The following is a 23,888-nucleotide window of genomic DNA, read 5'->3' as shown; positions in this document are numbered from 1 at the left end:
CATGCCCCTGACCGGAACCGAACCTGGGACCCCTCAGTCTGCAGGCCGACGCTCTATCCACTGAGCCAAACCTGTTTTGGCAAGGTCACGGTTTAATTCCTGGTCAGGGCATATGCCCTGGGTTGTGGGCTCGATCCCCAGTGGGGGGCATGCAGGAGGCAGCCAATCAATGATTCTCTCTCATTATTGATGTTTTTTTTTTTTTTAATCTCCTCTTTAAAATCAATAAAAATATATTTTAAAAAAAGAAAAGAAAATGCAGAAATGCAAACATTAGCAAAACAAAAGGAAAGCAAGGGAATGGTGACTTTAATTTTAGGTAGTGGATTTGCAGATGATTATTGCATTATTAGCAATAACTAATAAATAAAAGCAGAGATAGATGGGCCAGTGATCCAATGATGAGAGTGTGTCATGAATCAAGGATTATAATTCACCCAATCCTATGTACTTTAGGTCTTTAAGTTGTCTTTATGTGTACAATTTTGCATGACATATGTGTTTGCATGCAAATAACAGACAAAAATAGCATTTTCTATTTTCATAGACTTTTAACTTTTCAAGGGCTTCTGCACATATCCAGAAAAACTGTCCAAGTAGCTCATTACAGATGGTTGAGTTTGATGTTCCGGGACTTTGGACTTCTGTGTCCTGAGGGGAAATATTTCATTTAATCCTTCCGGTAGCTCTGCGAGGTAGGCAGGACCAATGTTATTATCACTGTTCTGCAGATGACAAAGGGGGAACTGAGAGGGCAAGGGGCTTTCGTGAGGTTTCATAGCTAATTAGTCCTGGAATGGAACTTAAGGCTCTGCATCTCCTGCCTCGTGCTTCTTTCTTTCGTCCATCTCACTCCCCGGTTATTCATCCATTACACACTTATTCCGCGTCTGTCACATGTCAGTAACATTGCGCTTATGTATTTGTGTTTATACATGTGTGTGTTTTCTGGGCCTGGCGTGCAGTTTATGTCATCTCTATACAAGCCCTTAGAGTCCTTGTATGCCCGCAGGCCTGACCAGCCCACGTAACTCCAGGAGGAATCCCCGGCTGGGGTTTCAGCTGTCTTGTTATTCCTAAGTCACTGGGCTTCAGCACATTTCCTAGAGCCGCAGCGAGGTAGGCAGGCAGCTTTGGTACCAGGGGCAGATCCCCAGGCAGTGGGCACAGAACGGAAGAGCAAGCCAGCAATGCCTCGGTAATGATAATGACTGTTTCATGATACTTTATAGTTTATGAAGGGGTCTTATAAACACCATCTCGTTTCATTCTCACTTAGCCCTAAAACAGATTTTATTATTTTTCTTTCTCTCTTTTTTTTTTTAGGTGCAAAGAGAGAAGAAATGACTTGCTCACAATTTGAGGACAGACTTGAATTTAGGTCATTTGTCTCTACATTCTGTTCTCTTTCCATGGTGCCCGGCCACCTCTGTAAAAGCAAAAAGAGCTTATTGTCTTTCTAGCCCTGTGCAGAGAAGCAGGTGACAGCTCAGTGGCAAGCAGCAGGAAGCCCCCAGTGACCCTCTGCAGAGGGAAAAAGACCAACTCAGAGCCCTGAGCGGCCTCCTATCAGCTGAGAAAGACAACGGAGCAGTTGGAGGTTTCCACCCTCCCCCATGCCTGCGTCCTCCCTTATCTCAGTCCGTGGGCATCTCCCCAGTGTCCTTGGGGAGGTGACAGCAATACACAGAACCAGGCAAAGGTGTCTTCCAATCTCTGTGGCCTCTGGCAGTCTCTGTGTCTTTGGGGAACTGTCTAACCACATCCATCCTCTTGCACAGGAGGAAGCTCCGGTTCCTGCTGCCAGGGGCGAACCCCTCGGCCTGGTCTTCCAGACCTGTGTCTGTGCCCCTCTCCCGATGCTGTCCGCTTCTCCCTGCCTGTCTTCTTCCCCGCAGATTAACGCCCCCCCACCCCCCGCCCCCACCAGGCTGAGCGTGGCACCTTGTCCTCAGTCAATTTATGTACCACATGAACTCTGCCTGAAAAGAGCAAATATCTGTGTCAGGGGAGCTGTTTCTCTCCTTGGCCCACGGAGGGAGTCCTGTTCAGTCCACCCTTCACTACTTCCTGCCTTGCCTCAGCCTCGAAGGGCCCCTATTTTCCGGATGTCCCCTTTTCCCTTTCTTCCTAAGCAGGGCCTCCCTGGACAAGGGGGCTCGATAGTGTCGGGGGTGGGGGTGGGGGATATGAAAGGCCAAGTGTGGTCCTAGGTCATGCCCTGTTCTCTAATTTGGCCTTATCAGTAATTAATATCAGGTTTTTGTCGTCACCCGTCTGGTTCCTTTGTCTTATTTCTCAACTGTTATGCTGGTCAGAGGAGGGAGTAGGTCAGTAGGGATGTATTTAATGAGCATCTGCAAACCCCACCAGAAATGTGTACAGAGGCCTTCTGGCCGTTTATATTTATGGCCTCCCCAGTCCCTTCCCACACACTACAGGCCCAGCTAGATCCTCATTCTCTTCCCCAGAGATATAGGGCTAACCTGGACTGGAACGTCCCTTCTTCAAAAACACCCTCTTCTCCTCAGGGCTGTAAGGTTCAGGGTCTAAGTTTTCCACATTGGACATTAGAACCCACTCACTGCACCTTCCCATTTGTTACACTTGCCTTCTAATTCTCTCTGCAGCCCTATGACAAGGTGTTGCTATATGGCTCAGTTTCACGCAGTCCTGGTAAAGCTCCCTGGATTCAGGCCGTCTGCTTCTCAAGACATCCTCTTCCCACCCTGTCATATATATATTTTTTAATTGATTTCAGAGAGGAAGGGAGAGAGAGAGAGATAGAACATTAATGATGAGAGAGAATCATTGATTGGCTGCCTCCCGCACGCCCCCTACAGGGTGGTGGTGGTGGTGGTGGTGGGGGATTGAGCCCTCAACCGGGGCATGTGCCCTTGGCCGGAATCGAACCTGGGACCCTTCCGTCCGCAGGCCGACGCTCTATCCACTGGGCCAAACCGGCTAGGACTAAAGCGAATTGCCATGAAACAAATGTTCAAAGGAATAATTACTAAATCGTTCAACATTACTTAAATATTTACGGATAAACAATACATCCATGAGGAAAGAAATGCAAAAAAATCAGAGGACATAGCAAAACAAGTGCAAAATTCAGAGTGAAGATTTGCTGCACACCTCTTCCTACGAGGAATGGCCTCCAGCCCTGAGGTCGCATCCAGCCCATGTTTCCTAGTCATCCTTCGCCTTCAAAATACACCCCCATCTCCCAACTGGCTGCTGCCAAGAGCCAGACAATGGGAGAAAACTGGGTTTTCTATCTGGACTGTGCAGCTACTTTCGTACGCCTCCCTCTTCCCTTTGCGTGGCCCAGGTTAATGAAGAACTAGGATGTCTCGGTCTCCCACTCCCAGGCTCCGGTCCCCCAGCTCCCAGCTCCCAGCTCCCAGCCCCCAGCCCCGCCCTCCCCGCTTCGGAGGCCTCCTGTCCTTCCCTTTAAGGCCAGCCCCTCCCCCACCGGCCCCGCCCCTCCGCCCAGCCCCGCCCCTCCGACCCTCCCCTTTAAGGACCGGCCCCGGACGTAGACAAGCCTGTGACGCGGCCGCGGGCCCCCGGGCAGGGTAGTCTGTCGCGCGGCCGCTTCCCCCCCGGCTGGGCCCCCGCCGTCCCGCGTTCCACCGAGCGCCAGGCCCCCGGGGGGAGGGTGGGAGCAGGGCCGGTGGGCGCCAGCGGAGCACGGCGGGACCCACGGAGCCCCGCGACCCGCCGAGCCTGGAGCCGGGCCCGGCCGGGGAAGCCGGCTCCAGCCCGGAGCAAACTTTGTCGCCGGGCGGGGGGTGGCGGGGACCCGGTCCGGAGCCGGAGGAGGGGGCGGCCGGGGGCCCTCCCGCCCCTGCGCCCGCGTCTCCCGGCACCATGCTGTCCAACTCGCAGGGCCAGACCCCGCCGGCGCTGTTCCCCACCCCGCCGCCGCCGCCGCCGCCGCAGCCCCCCGCCCCGTCCCAGCCGCCGCCGCCGCCGCAGCCCCCGCAGCAGTTTCCCCAGTTCCACGTCAAGTCGAGCCTGCAGATCAAGAAGAACGCCATCATCGACGACTACAAGGTCACCACGCAGGTCCTGGGGCTGGGCATCAACGGGAAAGTTTTGCAGATCTTCAACAAGAGGACGCAGGAGAAATTCGCCCTGAAAGTAGGTTCGGGGGCCGCGGGAGGGGCGGGCCGGCGCGGGGGAGCTCCCCGGGACCCACCCCGGGGCCGGGAGCGGCCGCGGCGCAGGATCGCTCAGCGTTGATCGCGCCGACCCTGTCCCGGGCCGGGCGTCCGGGCCTCGCGCGGGGCGGGGGGTCGGGGCGCCGAGGGCGCCGAGCGCGCGGCCAGGGCGCCGGCAGCGGGAAGGTCAGGTCTGATGAGCCGACCCCGCTGCCGGCCCCGCGTTTCCGGTCACTCCGGGTGTGAGCGGCGGGCGGACTCGACGGGACTCCCGGGGACTCTGCCATTTTGGGGTTGGAGCAGGATCCAGCCGGGGCCGAACGGTTGGCGTCGGGACCACTTCTGCTAAATTCTCACCGCGCCTCGAGGAAGTGATTTCCCGGGGTGGCGGTTCCCCATCCTCGCCTCCCTCCTTCCTTTCTTTCCGCGGGCACAAAAGACCCATTACTCATTGAGCCGGTTGGTCGGTTGGTTTGGAGAAGTCGGAGCTCGGAGGTTTGTTTAGCCTCGCTCCTTATTTGGGAGCCGGAATGTGTGATTTCATTTCCCTGGGCCTCGCGAGCGCGGCCGGGAGGTCGTGCGAGGCTGGGGATTCCGCGGGGCCACCTCCCGCCCCCCTGGCCCGCCCCCCCCCCCCGCCCTTCGACCCCCCCCCCAACCCCCCCCCCCCCGGGAAGGAGGGATTGTTTTGATCGGAGAGCAGGCGCCCTCCTACCCTACCTTCCGCGCCTGTGAGGCTCCAGATGGGAGGCCAGCAGGCTCGGCGCGGCGTCGGCTGTTTCCATAGCGTCATTGATCTTTGCAAACCGGGTTTGGAAACCACGCTTGGCCCCGTACGGATTCCGCACATCGGATCGGAGGTGGCCCCTCGAGTCCTGGACATGGGCCATTGGTGGGCAGTGGGAGGGAGCGTTATCCTTGAACTGGGGAAACCCAACCTCTTTTTTTTCTTTTTTGAGGGGGTGTGGTAGGAGGAAAATGGGGATTTCAGAGAGCATACCGACTTCAGAAGTTAACCAGAATGGGCTTGGGGGTCTGGGGAGATGGATGAGTCCCCAGTGTCGTCCCAGTGCAGTGGGAGCCAGTGTTCAGAGGCATTTAAAAGGTCTGCTCAGAGGGTTTTCATATCAAACCGCATCTCTAAGGTGACACATCACCCCGACTTCCCCTGGGGGGTGTTAGTGATTGGAGGAGAAAATTACTTCCTGTGTTATATTTATCTTTTCCTCCTCACTCCCCCCCCCCCCCCACACACTGCTAGCTGCATTTCAGCTATTAATACAAAACTCAGATGTGTATGTGTTAAGGGTGGGACTGTTGGAATATATAATTAGATGTAATAGAATCCTGGTATGTACTTCACGATTGGAGCGGGCAAGAATGTCCAATTTCCAGATTTTAGGCCTCTATAAATTATTTTTTCTTGCTCCTTTCATCCTCCTTTTTGGGGGAGAGCTTTCAACAAGCTCAACACTGTCAAGATTTCTTTGGTTTCTACTTTAAGGTGGTGTTGTGGGCTTCTGAAGGTTGTTTAGAGTTGAACGGTGGGAGCAGGAATATATCAGCACCATGGACACTTGAGTACTTTTTGTGCCTTAGACCGCTCTTTCCATTCTCATAACTGGGGCTGGGAGGGGAGGGGTTGTTTGACCACGGCTCTGACCTTGGGGAGTCCAGTTGAGTGAATACTGTTTGACCACATTTAACCTGTACCATTGAGGAAGTGACAGACGGTTCTTTCCAGCAAAGTTTTGTCTCCTCTGAGATGCCATCTGCCTTCCCCCATCAGCAGTTTGTGGACACTGGCTGTTCATTTTCTTGGAAAGTTGGAATATTGTATGGAGACTTTAGAACAAAAGCTCTCAATTTCTGCTCCTTTTTCTATTTAATGGGCACACACAACCATCCTCTAAAATGCTTTTGGGTGGCAATTAAGATTGCTGTTGTAATTAATAGGAGAGGGATTTGGACATTGACCTCTTTGAATAGCTCTGAAAGAAAGGGACAACCCAGCAGTGTTTTAAATAACACTCTCGTTTACCTTCTCGGGTTCGGAAGGGGTGAAGATTGAAGTCAGAGTCTGTTTTGACAGGTAGTCTGCTCCCAGATCTTACAAGTTGACTCAACTGTTAAATTGTAGATTTCCCACACATCTTTGTGAAAAGCTTAATAACAGAGGAAGAAAGCAGGGATGAGGCATTCAGAGACTGACAGCAGTGTCAACAGCACTTCCATATCCAAATATTGGCCAACACATAATTACAGCTGTGGGGGAATTTGGTTCAAAGCATCCTGTGCCAGACATACACCAAAGAGATTTCTAGATCTTGACACTTGATTAACTCAACCTTAGGTGCTGAGTAGTGAAGTGATTTTCAAAAGCAGGAGTGTTTTGATTATATAGCAAGGGAGGAAGATGGGGGTGGGGCAGGGGCAGGAGGGGTTGCCCCATGGGGATGGTGCCTACAGAAAAAGGGAAAGACCTGTACCCTGCACAGCGTGTCACACCGTTCCTGGGGACTTGGGGCAGAGAGCAGGGCCTCTGATGAAGGTTCTGACGCCTGAGAATTGATGGGAGGGAGGTGGTGGCTGTCCAGATGCCCTATTCCCTGCCTGTGGTCTGTGACCTCTTAGCCTGATTAAGTGAACTCACTGCTTAAAATGTAAGTCTCGACTTGCCCGCCCTGCTGCTTCTCTCTCCACCCGAGGGATCTAACATGTAAAAGCTTTTGGTGGGTGCTATGACCTCACCTCACCCTCTCTCCTGGCTGCTTCTGCTGAGTTCAGAGTCAGAGGGAATTTAGAGGTCATCTGATCTGACCCCCTCATTTTGCAGATGAGAAAAGTAAGGCCCAGAGCGAAGAGGTGCTTGAGGTAAGGTAGCCATGCACCTGGCCAGAGTCAGGGTTAGAACCCAGGACACCTGACTCTGGGTCTCAGGCCTCTTCACACTTTGTAACTGTAGTGCCCTCAGCAGGCCAGTACCTGGGACTGTCTGCTGCCCCATGAGGAGCTACACTGTCACCCAGGACCTGCTGGACTGGGTGAGGGGGTGCTGGGTGGGTATTTCTCAGCAGTCATCCCTGAAGTTGGAGTTTATAAACCAACTCAGCAGCTCCATGAGTTTTGAATCTATGGCAACAAGCACTTTCACCACTCCCTTCCTTTTTTAGGGAGTGTTCGATAAAAATCTTATTTATTATTATTTTTTTTTTGTACAAGAATATAGGAATCCTATGAACTGTTTCTCTGATAGGGACACCTGGTCTCAAGCCGCCTGAGCAGTAATTGGTTGTATTCCCTATGCAGTTCCTCAGCTGCTTCCTGCTTCCCTGTGTCATGGTGACTCTTGGTTATTAGCTGAACAAATTTAATTAAAGCTGGCATTGTTGTCCCTCTCTGCTGTGGCTCAGATTAGGTGAAACATGTTATTGCTTAAAAAAATATAGGATGCTGTCGTAACTTATCTCTGTTTACCTTTCCATTGCACAGGTTAAAGAGGTTCTCAACCTGTGGGTCTCGACCCCTTTGGCGGTCGAACGACCCTTTCACAGGGGTCGCCTAAGACCATCCTGCATATCAGATATTTACATTACGATTCATAACAGTAGCAACATTACAGTGATGAAGTAGCAACGAAAATAATTTTACGGTTGGGTCACAACATGAGGAACTGTATTTAAAGGGCCAGAAGGTTGAGAACCACTGGGTTAGAGAAAACAGGGCGCTTGGTGTGTCTTCTCCTTTCCTTTCTCCAGCATCCTTTCGCCCCGGATCGCGTAGGGCAGCAACGTGGCTGCCTTTGGTGTTCTGGAGGGGAGCTGAGTGAACCTGTCATGGCTGGTCTGCATACTGTCAGAGGGAAGGCCAGAGCTCCCACATCCCCACTGTTCAGGGAGATCTTACCCAGCACACCTCATGCGTACCTGTTGGAGAGTAAGATGGGAGTGTGGCTGGGTGATGGGCAGAGTCCAGACGGGTTTGCTGGATAGGATCAGAAGGTGAGGCAAGTTTCATTGACCAGATCAGCCTCTTACATTCACGATGGTTACAGGTAGTTCATAGTTCACTGAGCATCCTCCTATGTGTTGTATGGAGGACACAGACATATCAAGTGGCCTTAAAATTGGGGGGGGGGGGTCGAGAAACCGATTTGGAGAAGGTGAAACTAACAAACGAAGTCTAGGGTGTTACTGTCCAATGTGGTAACCAATCGCCAAGCATGGCTATTAAAATTAGAATTAATTAAACTCAATTAAATTAAACAAATCAGTTGCTAGCCACCTTTCCAGTGTTCAGGAGCTACATGTGGCCAGTGGCTACTGAATTGAACGGTTCCGAAGAACATTTTTATCCCCGCAGAAAGTCCCACTGCACTTTGCTGGTCTAGGCGTTAAATCGTGTGCTTGGGAATAGAGGAGCTTTGACACGGGTATCTGTGAGGATCGGGAATCTGTGAGGATCGGGAATCTGAGGATCGGAAGAGCTGAGGATCGGAAGGAGTAGACCTGCAGGAGGTGATGGTGATGTTGGCTCTGGGTAGTGGAGTTGAGGGGAGAGCAGAAGGTCCAGATGGTAGGGAGCAAGTGGGGCTGGTATCTCAGAATTGAACCTAAGCGCCATCTTGTTATTAAAAGCAGGTTTTAAAGTGTTTGAGGGTCATGAAGTAAGTGAGCAGGATGTTATAAAGAAAGGTTAGGAATTGCTCAGGTTGGGGCTTGGGGCTTTTTTCGAGGGCAGTTTTCAGAGGCCCTGTCCCTCTCCTGGGGCTCTGGCCCCTGTAGACTGCAGCAGGGCGCTTGGCATCCACTGAGCAGGACCAAAGCTGGTTGACTCATGGTCCTTTTTCACTTGTGAATTCTGGGCTTTGGTGGAGCTTGAACATAATCTTCAGCTGAGGTCTGGGATCAGGGGCTTATGGAAGGAGGAGGGTGGAGCAAAGCCCCAGGCCTCGGGACCAGGTGTTGGTGGGTGTCTGGGAAATGTAGGGGCTCCGCTTCAGGAGGGTGGAGGGATTGGTATCCGTGATGACCATGTGTTGACTGCTTGGGATCGGAGGAGTTGGGCCATCAGGTGATGGTTTCACTTAAGAAGCAGGTGCAGGGGATTCAGGGTGAGGCCTGGAGGAGCCAAGCTTCAGGACTGCTGGAGGCAGACTTAATCCCTGGCCCAATCCTGGGTTGGGGGAGGGGCCAAAGCTCTGCTCATTATGGAGTCTGTGTCAGGAGGAATGTCAGCCACAGAGGGGAGGACAGCACGGGCATCTGATTCTGAGCCCTTGCACGATTCCCAGGTGCCCTCACCCCATCCCCCCTTGGTCTGACCCAGGATGCTCCCCGTGGTTTCATGTCTGTGGCAGAGCCTTCCTTTCCTGCTCCCTCTCCTCTTCATGCCCTTCCAAGGGCCCAGTGAGCTCTCTTTCCCCTCCTCCCTATACTGCGTTTTCCTAGGTGCCCCAGAGTGGGTGGGCGGGCAGGCCAGAGCAGAATTGTTCTTTGTGTTTGAAGGGGCTGCAGCCACTCTTGGTAATGATTTAAGGCCCAGTGCTGAAGGGACCCATACCTTGAAGCACCTTAGAGCTGACTGCCCTGTCATCTTCCTTGACTCGTTCCATCCCATGGAGGAAGAGGCTGGACCAGTCCACAAGGATTGAGTGGTATGTCCAAGGTCTTACCTGGTGTCAGGGTAAGAGCCAGGTCTTGGGACCTCTGCTTGACCAGCTAAAGGCAGTATTGCTGGGGTTGTAGACCTGACAGTGCAAAACCGAGCTCCACTGACAGTCACTGGGATCTTTCAACGCAGGTCACCTTATAAATGGGACACTGGTAAAGAGAAGGGACCACAGCTGTGGCAGCTTGATGCACACCAAATCAGATCTCCTAGTTTTTAGGGGAATACTGATATTTTATATTTAAGGTATGTATGGATGGAAATATCCAGAGATGAGCCCATTGTGATGGGTTATGTGCTAGCTTAGGAAGGGGGAAAAAATAGACTTCGTCTTTGTGTCCTGCTAGCTAGTTATGTGACCTTGAGCAGGTCAGTTAAACTTTCCAGGCCTCAGCGTATCAGGCAGGCTGTCAGTGGCTCCTTGAGCACTTGGCATTGTGGGACAGTGGACGGCTGCCCTGGAAGAAGAGGCTGAGGGCGGGCAGGATAGCTTGCTGACATGCCGGGCCGTCAGCAGTATGTGGGCCAGCATGGATGCCTTTTTGATAGGACAGCCTGTGTCCAGTTAGTTACCCTCACTGAGCAGCTGGTAAAGGGACCCATACCTGGCCGTGTGAACACTCAGACGTGTTTCAGTTAGAGAGGATGGGCTGTGTAAGTCCATGGGGTGTGAATCCACTTCCTTGACATCAGAAGGATCGTTGTGCGCTGGTGGAGAAGGGAATTTTTTTTCTTCCTGTCTGAAACCCTTTTCCCATTTGAAGTCATGGGGCCAAACATGGCTCTGTGATGGGTGGTGCAGGGGCACCTGCTGAGGGAGGGAGTGAGGCTGTAATCTAGCACAGTGTCCTGCCAGGCTTTGCCTCCGGGTGGCTGCGTCCATCCATATGTGTGTCTTCTGTTTCACTCAGAGATACAGCAGGGACTAGGCCTGTTCTGAGGTGAGAGTTGGAGACTGATTCCCAGAGCTGATGGGAAGTTGGGATTTACATTCAGTTGCCACTCCTTCCCGAAGGACTGGGTAAGAGTGAGATCAGGAGTCTGAAGAAGGAAGAGGAGAGGCGGGTGCCTGGTGAGTTGTGTTCAAGGCTAAGCAGTAGTTTCAGGCCTGGAGCTCTGGACTGTTGGGTCCTGTGTGCGGGGCCATCAGGTTTGGTGGGAGGAAGAAGAGACACAGTGGAAAGGCGATGAGGTTGTGCTCAGCCGGGCAGTACAGAATTCTTGGGATCTTCATTCTCTGACCCAGAAAACACCTTTGTGTGCCACTGCGCCATCCAGCAGGTAGGAGAGGCTGGGACATGGCCTCAAGGTCAGTCCCTGTCTGTAACTGATCTTCCTCCCCAGACCAGCCGGGCTGTGTGTTTGTTCCACTAGGAACCCGAGCTTCCCGAAGAGCTAGAAGGAAGGGTATCTTACTTTTAAGGGGTGTTTCCAGGCGTCTCTGGTGCCCTCCAGGACTTGTCTGAGGTGCAGAGTGGTGACCAAAGGCTCAGCTTCATGGCCACCCTTGGAAGCTTTATTTGTCTCAGAAAAGATGAAGGGAACCAAGGGAACTGCTCTGGCCAGGCCTTCTCTCTGTTTAGCTTTTCTCTATGAAGATGCTTCTTTTGAACCGGAAGCAGAGGTGAACTCTTCCTAGTCTCAGATTGGGGAGGGGAGGTCTCCTGCTGGCAATACACCTGCCAGCTCTTCCAGCTTTGTGTTCCTGGGGGCTCCTTCTGCACCCCTCCGCTTCCTCAGGCAGGTGACTGAGTTGGTCACTTGGCTGCCATTATGATTATCCATATTGTTCCAAGGCAACCAGGACTCTGGCCCTGGATTCAGCCCCTCTGTCCCAGCAGCTAAAAATAAACCTGCCACTGCTGCAGTCTACCCTCATGCCAGGCCCTGGTGTCTGTCCCAGCTCTTCCTGCCACGCTGAACTTCTCTCTTGTCACTCTCGTCCTCCCCATTTGCCGCTTGGCTCCCAGCCTGAGCTGGGTAGGTAGTTTGGGAGCAGACCGTGGTCTGAATGCTGGGAGTGAGCCGTGGCTGGTGCTTGTCCAGGTAGCGAGCTGTATGCATGTGCACAAGGGCTCTGGGGAGCCGCCTTGCTTGCTCCCCACTAGGGGAAGGGTGAGACACGGAGGCGGGTGGACGAGTTCATCAGAGTTCATCAGACTCTCCGCTGTTTGCCTATAGCTCTGGCTCCCTCCAAGCTCCACCTGCAAACAGCTCCCTGCCAGCAGGTGTGTGGGGATGAGGCGGAGAGGCCTGCCTGTGGCTGTCCCCAGCCCTCACTGCTGCCCTGGACTGAGCCTGCTACCTGCCCCAGGACTCCTGACCGTTGCTAAGCGATACTCTCCACCTCTGCAGCGCTGGGGCTTCCAGTTACCACATTCACAAGTGTGACCTCATCTCCTTAGCTTCCAAGAATAGAGGCCGTGGCTGGGCCCCCTTCCTGCGTCAGGCCGTGACCTCCTGGCTCTCCCAGCGCAGCCACCTGCAGGGGTTCCAGAGAGCATGGGTCTCATCTTCCTCCTGACGGTGGTAATGGGGATTGGTGATCTGTTCCATTGAGGTCCATCAAGGTGACCTCTTCCCTTGGCACCCATGGGTCCTGGGGACCTAGAGCAGGAGGTGAGGAAAGGGGCTCAGGTGGCTGGGACACCTGTTCAACGGGTAGGTGGATACTGGGCAGAATGTTTGCCTTGGGAATTCTCTTCTTTCTGATTTTTCTAATCCTTGGACAGGTGTTGGTGCTAACCATAGCACAGGAGGGGGAGGGTCTGTGTCTGTGTTCTGAGATGAGGGTTTATTTGGGAGAAGGTTGAGTGGGGAGAGTGACAGAAGCCAAGGTAGGACTTTTGCCTTCAGCTAGAGTTACATGGCCAGACCGTGTCTCCATGTCTGCCTCCTCCTGTCTGTCCGCCTTTCCTCCGCAGGGAGAGATCTGTTTGCCAAGGCCCATTGGCCTCTGTAGAGGAGGAGTTGGGTGTAAATTGCTAAGAGTTTATTTTTAACTCTGACAGACGGAGCCCCTGTCCTTGGGTAGCGGTGCTGTTCCTCTCCTCTTTCCTCCCTACCCCAGGCCTGGGCCTCCTTTCCTGGGGGCTGTAATTCTTAGAGGAAGGCTGGTAGGTTCTGAAGGCCGGCCTCCAGGAACCTGGGAGGGAATCCCCTCTAAGTGAGGAATCTCCAGAGCTCTAGGGCCGTGGGGCTGGGCAGGGAGAGGGTAGCCCTGTGCCTTTGAGGCCACGTGTGGAACTTAGAGCATTCCAGGAATGCAGGTGACGGGGGAAGAGACTGTGTGTCTTAGAGCTCGGAGCTCTGTGCTCTGTTGTGCTGGTGAGGGCAGCAAGGGGTCATCTTGTACCTTCCGCCCTCTCTCCTTACAGCACCTCTCTCCTTACAGCACCTAGATCGGAAGGCCACAGGGACTCACTGAGCATGTGTAGTAGCCTGCTTTGTAAAGGCTTAGGTTTATACTATTCCCTCTGGCTGCCAGGCTCACAAGCATCGCATTCTTTTCACAGAGCCTGTGGGATTCTCAGGGACTTCATGCTCTGCGTGTCCCCTACCCCGGGCTGTGCTCTTAGGGAGGAAGAAGAGGGGCATGGGTGCCCCTTGCATGTGTCCCCTGATTTCATAGTTATTTTGGTTACCTTGCCTTCATTGCTTTCAAAAGAGCACAAAGCTGGGTTTGAAATGTAATTGGAGAAAGATGGAATAGAGAATAGTGGGGTGGGGGTGGGGACCCTCAGCCATGGAAGGAAGGTTTTGACCCTCAATTCCTTGGGGTACATGGAGGATTAGTTTGCTGAAAGCCCAGCTCTGATCATGTAGCTTCCCAGCTTAAACCCTTCAGTGGGTTCCCTTTGCCTGAAGAATACAGGAGATTTCCAAATCCTTCCCTGATCTGACCTCGATTTAAAAAAAAAAAATTAAGGGGCTTACCTATGCTGTTTCCTTAATAGGACTCTCTTCCCTAGCCCCTCCCCTTTGTCATAGTGTGTATCCCATCTGTCCATCTGTAGCTCATTTGCCTCTGTGCCCCAGCCCCATCTGTATCTCCCTATTCTCTCCCTAGCTTCGTGATGCTGCTGCTTTCCCGAAGCCTTTCACTCCGGAAGCGGGTCCCCCACCCCTCCCTGCCAACCTGACCAGGACACTGGAAACCTTTATTGCACGTGTTCAATGTCTTTCTCCATGTGCAAGGGGCTCCGCTAGACATGGGATTCTGCATTCCTTGAAGACCTCCCTCTTCATTACTTTTGTATCCTCTTATTTCCATGTGGTGACTGAATGCCATTATTAAATTCATAGAGGACTTTGGCTCTGAGCATTATACCTGCTGCCTAATAAAGGCGTGATAACTGACTAACAGTGGATGCTCCCTACACAAATATAAGGTACTAGTCCCGATCCTCAGGGCTGAAGAGGAGGTTCTGGGAAAAGGACAATATTAGGCCGGACTCTGTGTGACTGACTCTGGTGTATATTAAGGTCCCCGGGAGTGTCTGTCCCTGTTATTCCTCCTGTCCACTAAAAAGCCACTCTCAGAAGAGACTTCTGGGCATTTCTTCCCTCCACCCACTCGGATCTGCTGACTCAAGCTGGCACCTTCTGCTTCTGCTAACAGAGTTCTCGTTCTTGTAAGGGCCCTGACCCCATTTCCCATTGATGCCTCTTCTCCTCTCCTCCTTGTTCCAGAGCCCCTCCTTTTCCTGTTCGGCTGTGGAGATGAACCCTTCTGCCTCTCAGGAAACTTAGACCAAGGGAGGAACAGCTGTGGAGCTTGCCAGCTTTCCCTCAGCTCTTGGCATCTCTTAGCTAGCTTCAGACACAGCAGAGACACACAGATGCAGTCCACAGTGATCTGTCTGCTGGCCTTTCCGTGTGTTGCAAGAGGACCAGCGGTCCACACCACGTTGCCGGGACTGAGATTAGAGGTTTGGACCTTGTGGGGCCACCTCAACTCCATGCCCCAGATTTCCAGGGGAAACAGAACTGAGAGATCTGTCCTCAGGAAGTCCTAGGACCTGTCTGGGCCCACTCCGTTTCCTCATTTGTAAATGAAAGGACCGAGACTTGATCCGGAAGGACCCCAAATTGAAGAGCTTTCTTCAGTTATTGTTGCAACCCCACTACTGGGAAGACAACCAGATGCTGTGAAAGAGGTGATCAGCCAGGTTCCAGGGAGCCTGGGGCCTGGGAGCCCCCCTCTCTGTGCTGCTGCCTGCAGGCCACGGTTCTTTCACCTCCTCCTGGCTGTAGTAGTTTTATTCATTCACCATTCAGCAGTGTTTACACACGTGTTCTCCTCCTTGCCTGCCTCCTGTCTTCCCTGCTGACTGGCCATCAGGAGGCTCAGATGGCAGGATTGGCCTAGAATGGGCTCCCTTAATTCTTCTGCTATTTGAGATGAGAGGAATTTTTTGAATAATGGGGGTTGATTTCTAGCAGCTTAGACTAGACCTCCCACTATTCTAAGCAGGATTTGCCTTATGTGTCTTTTAGCCCTCTGAGAGCCAAAGCAACTTATACTCAAGAAAATCAATTAGCAGAGCCAAGACTGACTTTTACAGCCTCCCTCCCTAAGGATAGATCAGAACAGCAGGTTGACTTGGATACATATAACAGCCTTCTGTCTTCTGCCTCATTAGATCACTATTGAAAGTTTAGCAACACTGTAAAAGGCTTCCCAGATGAATAACAAGGCTTTATTGAGCAGATACTACGTATCAGGCATTGTGGTAGGTGTTTTACTTACACTCTGTTGCTCATCCTTAAAAATAATACTACAAAGTAAAAGTCTTGAGGAAACATTCAGAATAATTCACTCATTAGCAATTATTTATTGAGCACCTACTAAGAATTATTTTAGGCTCTGGGCATATATCACTGTACCAAACAGGCCAGAAAAACAAAACAGAATACAAATCCTACCTGCATGGAGCTTATCCTCTAGCAGAGAGAGACGTACACACCAGTCAGTTCAGTGGTACAGCTTATTGGATGGTGATAGGTATAAAGGAGAAGATAAAGCAGAGGAGGAGGCCCTGGAATGCTGGGGGAGAGAGAGAGAGAGAGAGAAAGAGAGAGAGAGAGAGAGAGAGAGAGAGAGAGAGAGAGAGAGAGTGTGTGTATGTGTGTGTGTGTGTGTGTCTCGTGCTGACATTTTAAATAGGGGCTCAGGCCGGGCTTCACTACAGAGGTGACATTTGAGTGAGCCTTGGAAATATTTGGAGGGGGAGGGTCTGCAGGCAGACAACACAGCCAGTCCAGAGCCCTGAGGCTGCTACTGATGGAAGTATCTAACTCTAAAAGGGGCTCCTTACAGCTTGTAGAACTGCCTCTAATAGTTCCTCCGTGGCTGCGTTATAATTCAGTACTTAGTTGACCTAGCAATTGATGTTTTACCATCAAACATTTATGGATGCTTATTTTGTGCACATTGCTACAGTGATAAATGTAGGCCCTGCCTTTGGGAAGTTAGAGTTTAGAGGAGGAGAGAACACCTACGTGTGTGTATAAGGAACGAGAGGAGTGAAGAAGACTGCCTCCTAAATCGGAGCTGTGCCCTTCACACAGACTCCCACTTGACACGCTGACAGGGGTACAGCAGGTCCTCGAATAATCACGTCGTTCCTACAGCAGGTCCTCGAATAATCACGTCGTTCCATCATGACATTGATAAGATGCTGCTGTGGAGCTGAGCTCTTGTTTATATATCAGCCTACGCTAAAATTGGTTTCATTATCCATTGTTTCACTTAAAGTCGCAGAACCTACCACCGACAGCGCTGAGGGCTGACTTTACCTCTGGTAGGTAGGCCAGGTGGTCAGTTCCAGGTTTTACACACGAAGAAAGAAGTTCAGGGAGGTGGTGTTGGGAAGTGATGAGACAGGCAACAGACTGGCCACGAAGGATACAGAGTCTTGGGATGGCTCCCTGAGGCTGGAGGGGTGAGAGGTGGGATCACTTTAGCCTGGCACTGACAGGGACACTTCGTGGACTCACCCCTGTGACACCCAGGAGATCGTGCGGACAAAAGTTAGGCCAACAGAGGCACAGAGGCACGTCACTGGGAGCTCTCACCTTGTGGCTTGTCTCCCCATGGGTCTTCCGCTGATAGGACATGCTGGGATGGGGTGTTGCCTGCCATTGCTCAGAGCCAGGGTGGGAGGGGGCAGTGACAGGAAATGGCCAGGCTGACCCAGTGGCAGGGTAAACTTTTACTCCCCTTTGGGCCCTCGCAGGGCTTCTCTCTTGCTCTGAAGAGTCACATCCTTTGTGTGTTCACCTCCCGGGTGGAGGAGTGGCAGGAGGCAGGCAGGTGCCAGAAGGCTCTCCGCTCCTGTCTCTCAGGAGCTGGGCGAGCAGAAGTGGGGGCTCAGGATGGGGCGATTGACCGTTAGTGCAGATGGGAAAGTGAAGCAATGGGTCGGGCCTGTTTTTTCCTGAGCATGTGCGGTGACAAAGGAAGTTGCAACATGTTGTTTTTTCTTCTTCTTTCTTTCTTTTTATAGAGCAAGAAAGAGGGGAAAACTTCCAGTAAACTTCAGCAAAAGTACCTAGTCTTTGATGGATGGTTATGGCCCGCCCCCACAGTGCGTTCTGTCCCTCGCCTCTCTTCCAGCCCTCCTCCCGCTGCGTGCTTTCCCGTGTCCCTCTCCTCCGAGGACGGCCTCTGCAGCAGGCCAGCTGCCTCCCCAAAGAGAAAGCGTCCGTGGCCTGGGCCCAGGGAGCCTTGAGACGCATCTTGTCTGCTGTCCTCCAGGTGAGACAGGCTGCGTCTCCTGGACAGTGACAGCCGTTTAACTATGACGCCCACCCGGCTGCACTTGCTGCCGCGTCGGTCTGGGTTCACTTGGCGTCGCAGAAGGTTGAGGAGGTCCTTGTCTCTCGGCTCAGAGAACCTCCCTCTTTGGTAGACACTTCAGAGCACGTGTCTCGGCAGATGCTGGGGAAGGGGCCTGAGAAGTGGGAGGCAGGAGTCCAGGCTGGAGACCACACATGTGAATCTGGAGTCCTCGGTCAGGTTTGAATCTGGCCTTTGTGCTGTACCTGGGCAGGGAGCCAGTTGTGTTTGGAAGTGTTCAGACGATATAGTTCCCTGATGAAAACTTTTGAGGTCTGGAACTTTCTCTGGTGAGATTCCTTTCCTCTCTCTTGGATTTCTATGCCCCAGTACAGCCAAAAAGGGTCAGTGCAAACCTGCTTTGAGACCCCAGCTTTTGTGCCCTGGGGGACGAGGCGGTCCCTGAGGATGAGGTCTGGTCTGCTTGCTGCAAGGAAGCTGTGGTGATGGCTGCGGGGGCTCCTGGTGTTACTGCTTCATTGGCAGAGCAGGACCAAGCCCCCGGGGCTGAGCTTCTGTTCAGGCTCTTTGTTCTCTTACCTGCTTCCTCTGGCACAGCCGACACAGAGCTCCCCCTTCCTGCTGTTCGCTTTGCATTGCATCTCCCTGTCGTCAGGTGGTCTCCTCAGGCTGAGATGAGCTCCAGGCCGCGGTGGTGGAGGGAATGGAGTCAGGATGTGCGCATTTGCCTGGACCCCACAGTGAATGTGGACGGGCGTTCACAGAAGCTGCACTGGCCAATATGGTAACTATAGCCACATGTGGCTATTTAAAGTGAAATAAAATGAAATTAGTACCTCTGTGGCACTAGCCACCTTTCAGATGCTCGGTCGTCACCGTTTTGGGCAGCACAGGCAGAGAACATTCCATCATCTTGGAAGGCTCTTAGTGCTGACTCTGAAGGAGATCGTTCTGCACGTGGGAAAGGCTTCCCTGAGCTGGAGCGGGATTTGTAGAAGAGCCTGAGGGTGATTTTGAGGTTCAGGCCAGAGGATCGAGAGAAAGGGACCGTAAATAGTATTTAGTTTGTCTCGTGTATGGCCGGTGGCCATCTAGCCCAGTGACTCCCAAACCAGGACGATTGTCAACATCTCCTTGGCAAACATTTGAAAATACAGATTCTGGGCTCCACTCTTTGTATGTTAATTGAGTTCAAGACTCTACAGGGTGGTATTCAGGAAGGTGTATTTTTACCTGACAATGATCAGGGTTTGGCCGCCTCTGATCTATGGAACCTATGCTTAAATCCCTTCAGTGATGGGGAGCTTCCTTCTTTTTAGAAACTTACCATCACAAAAATTCCTCTTGTTAAAGATCCATGTTTATTAAGTTCCAGATTTAGTTTCCAGCTCTTGTAATATCGCTCATCGCTCACTGTTGTTCCCGAGCCTCACAGATGCTTGGGCACAGCCGTGTGCTCTCCCTGCCACCCGGTGTCACGGCACATTTTCAGAGCGCACAGCCTGCCACGGGCTCTCAAGAGATGCAGAGATGGGACCCCACCCCCAGGCTCCTCCTGACGGTCAGGCCTGGCCGAGAGATGGAGAAAGGTGCACCTCTCGTGGACCCTGACAGGGAGCACCAAGGAGTGTCCGTCTGCTGGGGAGCACATGTGCCTGCCACTCCTGGGAGAGAGGCCCTGATTCTCTTCCCAGCACTTGCTTTTCAAGGGCACTGGTCTGGTTTCCTTCAGAGACTCCACCATCCTTCCCAGTCAGATAGGACCATAAACTCCACTTCTGTTTAGAGACCTTAGTAGCCTCCCCTCCCAGCGAAGGGCTCCGACTTCTAAACATGGTATTCAAGTAAGCTGGCGTTGGCCTTCCTTTCCACCTCTACCTCATTGCGCACAAACGCTCGCCCTGCCAGGAGATGCCTGCTGCCCCCTCCGCAGTGTGTTCTAGGCTCCCATCGCCTCCTGGGCCTTCCATTTGTGCATCCTTTTATGTCCTCGGAGCACTGAGCTGTCCTTCAAGGCTTAGGTTTCACCCTCCACTCTAGGCAGGATATCTAACTGCCTTTCTTATCCTAGTGGTGTTGATACTCGCTGTACGACTGCCATGCATGTGACTTCAGTCACTCTCATGTCCTCTCCTGCTGGACTCTGAGCTCCTGAGGCCAAGGCCTGGCTTGCTGGGATCTCCCGGTGCCAGTGCAGGCCTGGGTGTTCAGCTGGGGTGCAGCGCCTGCCCACAGGAGTGGGTCAGGGTCCTTCCTGTTTGCTGCTTTGGCACTCTGATGAGACTGCCACCGGGCCCCTTTCCAGCACCAGCATTGTATCCCCAGTGGCCTCCGCCTCATCAGCTCTGATGAGAAAGTGACGAGAAAAGTGCTGTTTAGCAGCTGATAATTAACAAGCAGGCATGGGGCCTTGGCTGCCTCAAAGGCAAACTGGTGTTTAAACAATAAAGTTTTTAAAATCAAGAATTAAAGTGTCAGCTGCAGAAGCAGCTACATCCAAACCCAACCTGCCCTTCCCCCAGTTAGAGGAGGCGAGTGGGATAATGAGTGAAAGCAAAGGATTCTCTGGCCCTGAGACGTCCAGGGGAAGAGGCTGGGTGGTGGGAGCCGCGGCCGGGAAAGAGACTTGTGCTTCTCTCTCTGGGGTGGGGCCTGGGGCTGCGTGGGGACTAGGGAGGGGCTTGTCTGGACAGGACAGGACTGTCCATGTTCCCTTTCACTCCCGGTTCCTATAGGGTGACTAATTTTTGCCAGGTGGACAAGAAGAGAAATTCAGTAGGAATCAACGGGGCTGTTTCCCAAGGCGGTGAAGCACACAGTTTGTGTGCGGCGATGAGTAGAGGTAGTTGGGTGCTGCCTGGTGGAATGCCATCTTGTTTTCTTCCGATGCTGCTGGGTGGGAGGAGAGCTGACATCAGGCCGCCTCCCCTCAGGTCAGAACCAGAGCAGGAGGAATTCCCCGGCCTCTTGGTGGTGCCCGGACGCTAACCACAGCCTCCCTCTCTGCTGAAGGTGTTCTAAGAAATCTCACTGTGTGCCAGGAACAGGCCGTGGCTGCAGAGCAAGGGCAGCTGCGCGAGAGGCAGAGACTTCCTGTGGGGGCCCTGCCTCTCTCTGCAGAGGTCAGCGGGGGACACCCTTCCAGAGTCTCCTTCATTCCCAAAGACTAGGGAGCCCGTGGTAGGAAAACAGGCTGCCGAAGGGTCTTCCCCAAGTACACTCCGGCACACGCCTATTTCCAACCCAAAGGAAAGTCAGTCTGAGAAACAACTTTTTTGGAGGTGGGGGCCTACCATCAGATATAAGAGATGCCTGAGAGATGTAGCTTGAATATGCAAAGCCTGGACCCTGGGAAATGTTGACCATCGATGCCAGTGGTTCTCCACCTTCTGGCCCTTTAAATACAGTTCCTCATGTTGTGACCCAACCATAAAATTATTTTTGTGGCTACTTCATAACTGTAATGTTGCTACTGTGATGAATCGTCATGTAAATATCTGATAGGCAGGATGGTCTTAGGCGACCCCTGTGAAAGGGTCGTTTGACCGCCAAAGGGGTCGCGACCCACAGGTTGAGAACTGCTGATCGATGCCGTATCTGAGTGTCATTGTTACCTGCCCACTGGTGTCTGGCCCTGATGGGAGGAGGGTTGAGTGAGAATCTTCGCTGGTCAAGCTTGGTCAGCCTGTACTCCTTCTAGGTTTCTCTGTTGGAATTAGTGGTACTGCTGCCTGAGCTCACTCAGACCCTGTGTGACATTTATGGCGGCGACCTCTCCCCGACCACAGGTGTGTACATCGACTGCGGTCACCCAGTTACCCTTCTGGCCAAATGCAAAACAGTGGGGAAGCCTAGGGGGAGACTTGGTGAGGGAATGAACCAGCTGGCTCCTCTGGGACAGAACCCTTGTCCTTGGTGACATAGCACAGGCGATTCATAGCTGAGGTTGTCTGGAGTGTGTGCAGAAGTTGAGTATCTTGTATGAAGTTCCGATGGTCCTGGCAGAAACTTCACTCCGGTTGATTTGAGTGGTGAGGATACCACCAGTGTGTGTGCGCTCATGAACCTGTTCATTCATCTGTTCACTGGAAGCTTACTGAGGGGAGAAGTATTTCTTATTTGCTCCACATGGTAGAAGAGCAATGTACCAAGAGTTGGTGAACATGGAGGAAAGACAGTGCAGTCTTGGACTGTGTTGGTGGAATGCAAGTTCTGAGGTGCTCTGTGATCAGGTAGATCTGGAAAACATTCTGCAGTGCACTTTAACATTTTAAAGGCTCTGAGAAGTCCTGTAGTAAAAGAATCTATTTGACTTTGTATAACCTAGTGCTTGTGGCATATACAGGACCCCCTTTTTTGGCTTATCAGTTGTTAACATCCTACAGAAAAGGTCTGAGAAATGGCAGTACAATCCCCCTGCTCTAGAATAACTGTCCAGTGGTTCAGAGAATTCACCTGACTGCAGGTCAACACAGGTTTGAGAGGCTTAAAAGAGGGTGTGCGTGTGTGTGTGTGTGTGTGTGTGTGTGTGTGTGTGAATGCTGGGGGGTGTGGCAGAGAAGGGCCCCTGGCAGGTGGCTTCTATTGAAGTTGGCCTTGGCTGCATCCCTGCTGGCTTTGTGCTTCTGCAGGAGGCTTTTGTCCTGACTTGAACATACTGAATAATACTGAATAGCAGCTACATCTGTCATGCCTGGGAAGTGGCAGTTTGCAGCGTGGGGGGTGAACAAGCAGTAAGCGGCAACCCTGCTTGAGACCCAGGCTACTGAGAGCTCCCCCGTGTCAGAAGGGAGGGGCTGGTGATCCCAAGGGCAGCTGCTCGCTAATCCTGGCCGTGGAGGGGAGCAAGATTTAGCTCCCTTATCTCTGCATTCCCCTGTCCAGTGGGGGAGATTGTGTTGAACCTGGAGGTGGCAGCCAGGGAGAAACAGGGGGGCAGGGTGTTTTCTCCCTTCTTTCCCAGCCAAAGGGTCTCTGGAGAAAGGTGAGCCAGGGTGGAAGGGCACTTGGCTCTCCATCACTCAGGGAATGGGGATGAAGGTATTTTGGTTTAAGTTTAAGAGTTCAAGTTTTGATGTGGGTTTACTACAGTTTGTGGAGTTTTAAAATTTGAGAGTCCTGGGTAGAATTGTTGTCAGGACATTGGAGACGGGAGGTGGGTATGGACGATTGGTCCCCCAGATGGCCAGCCCCCTGAGAAAGGCCTGGGAGGGCCCACTGGGTCCTTCACTTGGAGCAGGCTCAGGCCCAGGGAATCCCCGAGCCTGTTGCAGGCCTCACGCCCGCCCGGCACAGCTGTGCCAGGACGTCACGGTGACTTCTAAGGAAATTGGCCACTGGGGAACACGTGAGAATGTGGGTGGGAATCAGCCACTCTCGCTGGGGAGCACACGCTTCCAGTGTGAGCAGGCATCAGTGTCATGAAAACACGCCCAGGATTTCCTATCTTTGTATGTGTGCATGTATGTATGTTTTGTTACGCCGCCTTTTCTCTTTTGACCTTCCCAAAGGGAGGGGTATTAGTCTGTCCTCAGGAACTAGGGTGAGCTGTCTGTCACCTCTCAGCTCCTCTGGCTTCTCTCTGCCTTTCCTCAGCCACAGCCACGGCCTCAGCCACGGCCTCAGCCACGGCCTCAGCCACTGCAGCCGGTGCCACTCAGAAGGGAGGGGAGCACACCCAACCCCTCCGATCATTGCCTGGGTCAGTAGAAAGGGCAGATCCGGCCTTCAGTCCGCCAGTCCCCCTTGAGCAGGAAGTCTGGGTGGACCGACCAGGGTTTGGTTTGGGAAGCAGGAGTATTATTAGCTGCTGTTGCCAACTGGAGCTGTGTTTGCAGACTCCCAGGCTCCAGCGTCCCAGGAGGGACCAGCAGCTCTGACCCCTGAGGACTTGCTGTGGCCCCCAGGCCAGGGAGTCCTTGCCAGGAAGCTCTGAGCTCACTGAGGTGGATGTTGGGTAAGGGTGGAGGTGGGGACCTGGAGTCGGGGAGGAGCAGGGATGACTCCCTCCTTCCCCATCAGCCAGGGATGCATCACCACTGCCGGGAGTGCATTCAGGGCACTTGTAGACAAGTCAGCCATTCTGGGAATTCTTTCTTACCCAAAGGTGGGGCCCTCCCCCCCCCCCCCCCCCCCAGAGAATGCTGGGAAGGAAGTTCTGCCAGAAGTTGCTTTTGGCTTGTGAGGTAATGGTCTTTGGTTTGAGAAACACACATATTCCTCTCCCCTTTAAGATCTGAGGACAG

General features: G+C 52.7%; 1 protein-coding gene across 1 annotated transcript in view; it reads left to right on the top strand.

Moving 5' to 3' along the window:
* Positions 1–3,574: 3,574 nt before the first annotated feature.
* Positions 3,575–23,888, top strand: part of MAPKAPK2 (MAPK activated protein kinase 2) — a 41,958-nt gene continuing 21,644 nt past the window's right edge. Inside the window, exon 1 of the mRNA XM_081112559.1 lies at positions 3,575–4,149. Coding sequence (XP_080968685.1) covers positions 3,877–4,149 — 273 coding nt within the window. The 5' untranslated portion in view covers positions 3,575–3,876. The remainder of the gene's footprint in view (positions 4,150–23,888) is intronic.

Source organism: Myotis nattereri (genome assembly GCF_964212035.1).
Source record: "Myotis nattereri genome assembly, chromosome: 18".
NCBI classification, from domain to species: domain Eukaryota; kingdom Metazoa; phylum Chordata; class Mammalia; order Chiroptera; family Vespertilionidae; genus Myotis; species Myotis nattereri.
Note: the sequence above shows the minus strand (reverse complement) of the source record. Positions and strands in the feature narration are given on the sequence as shown.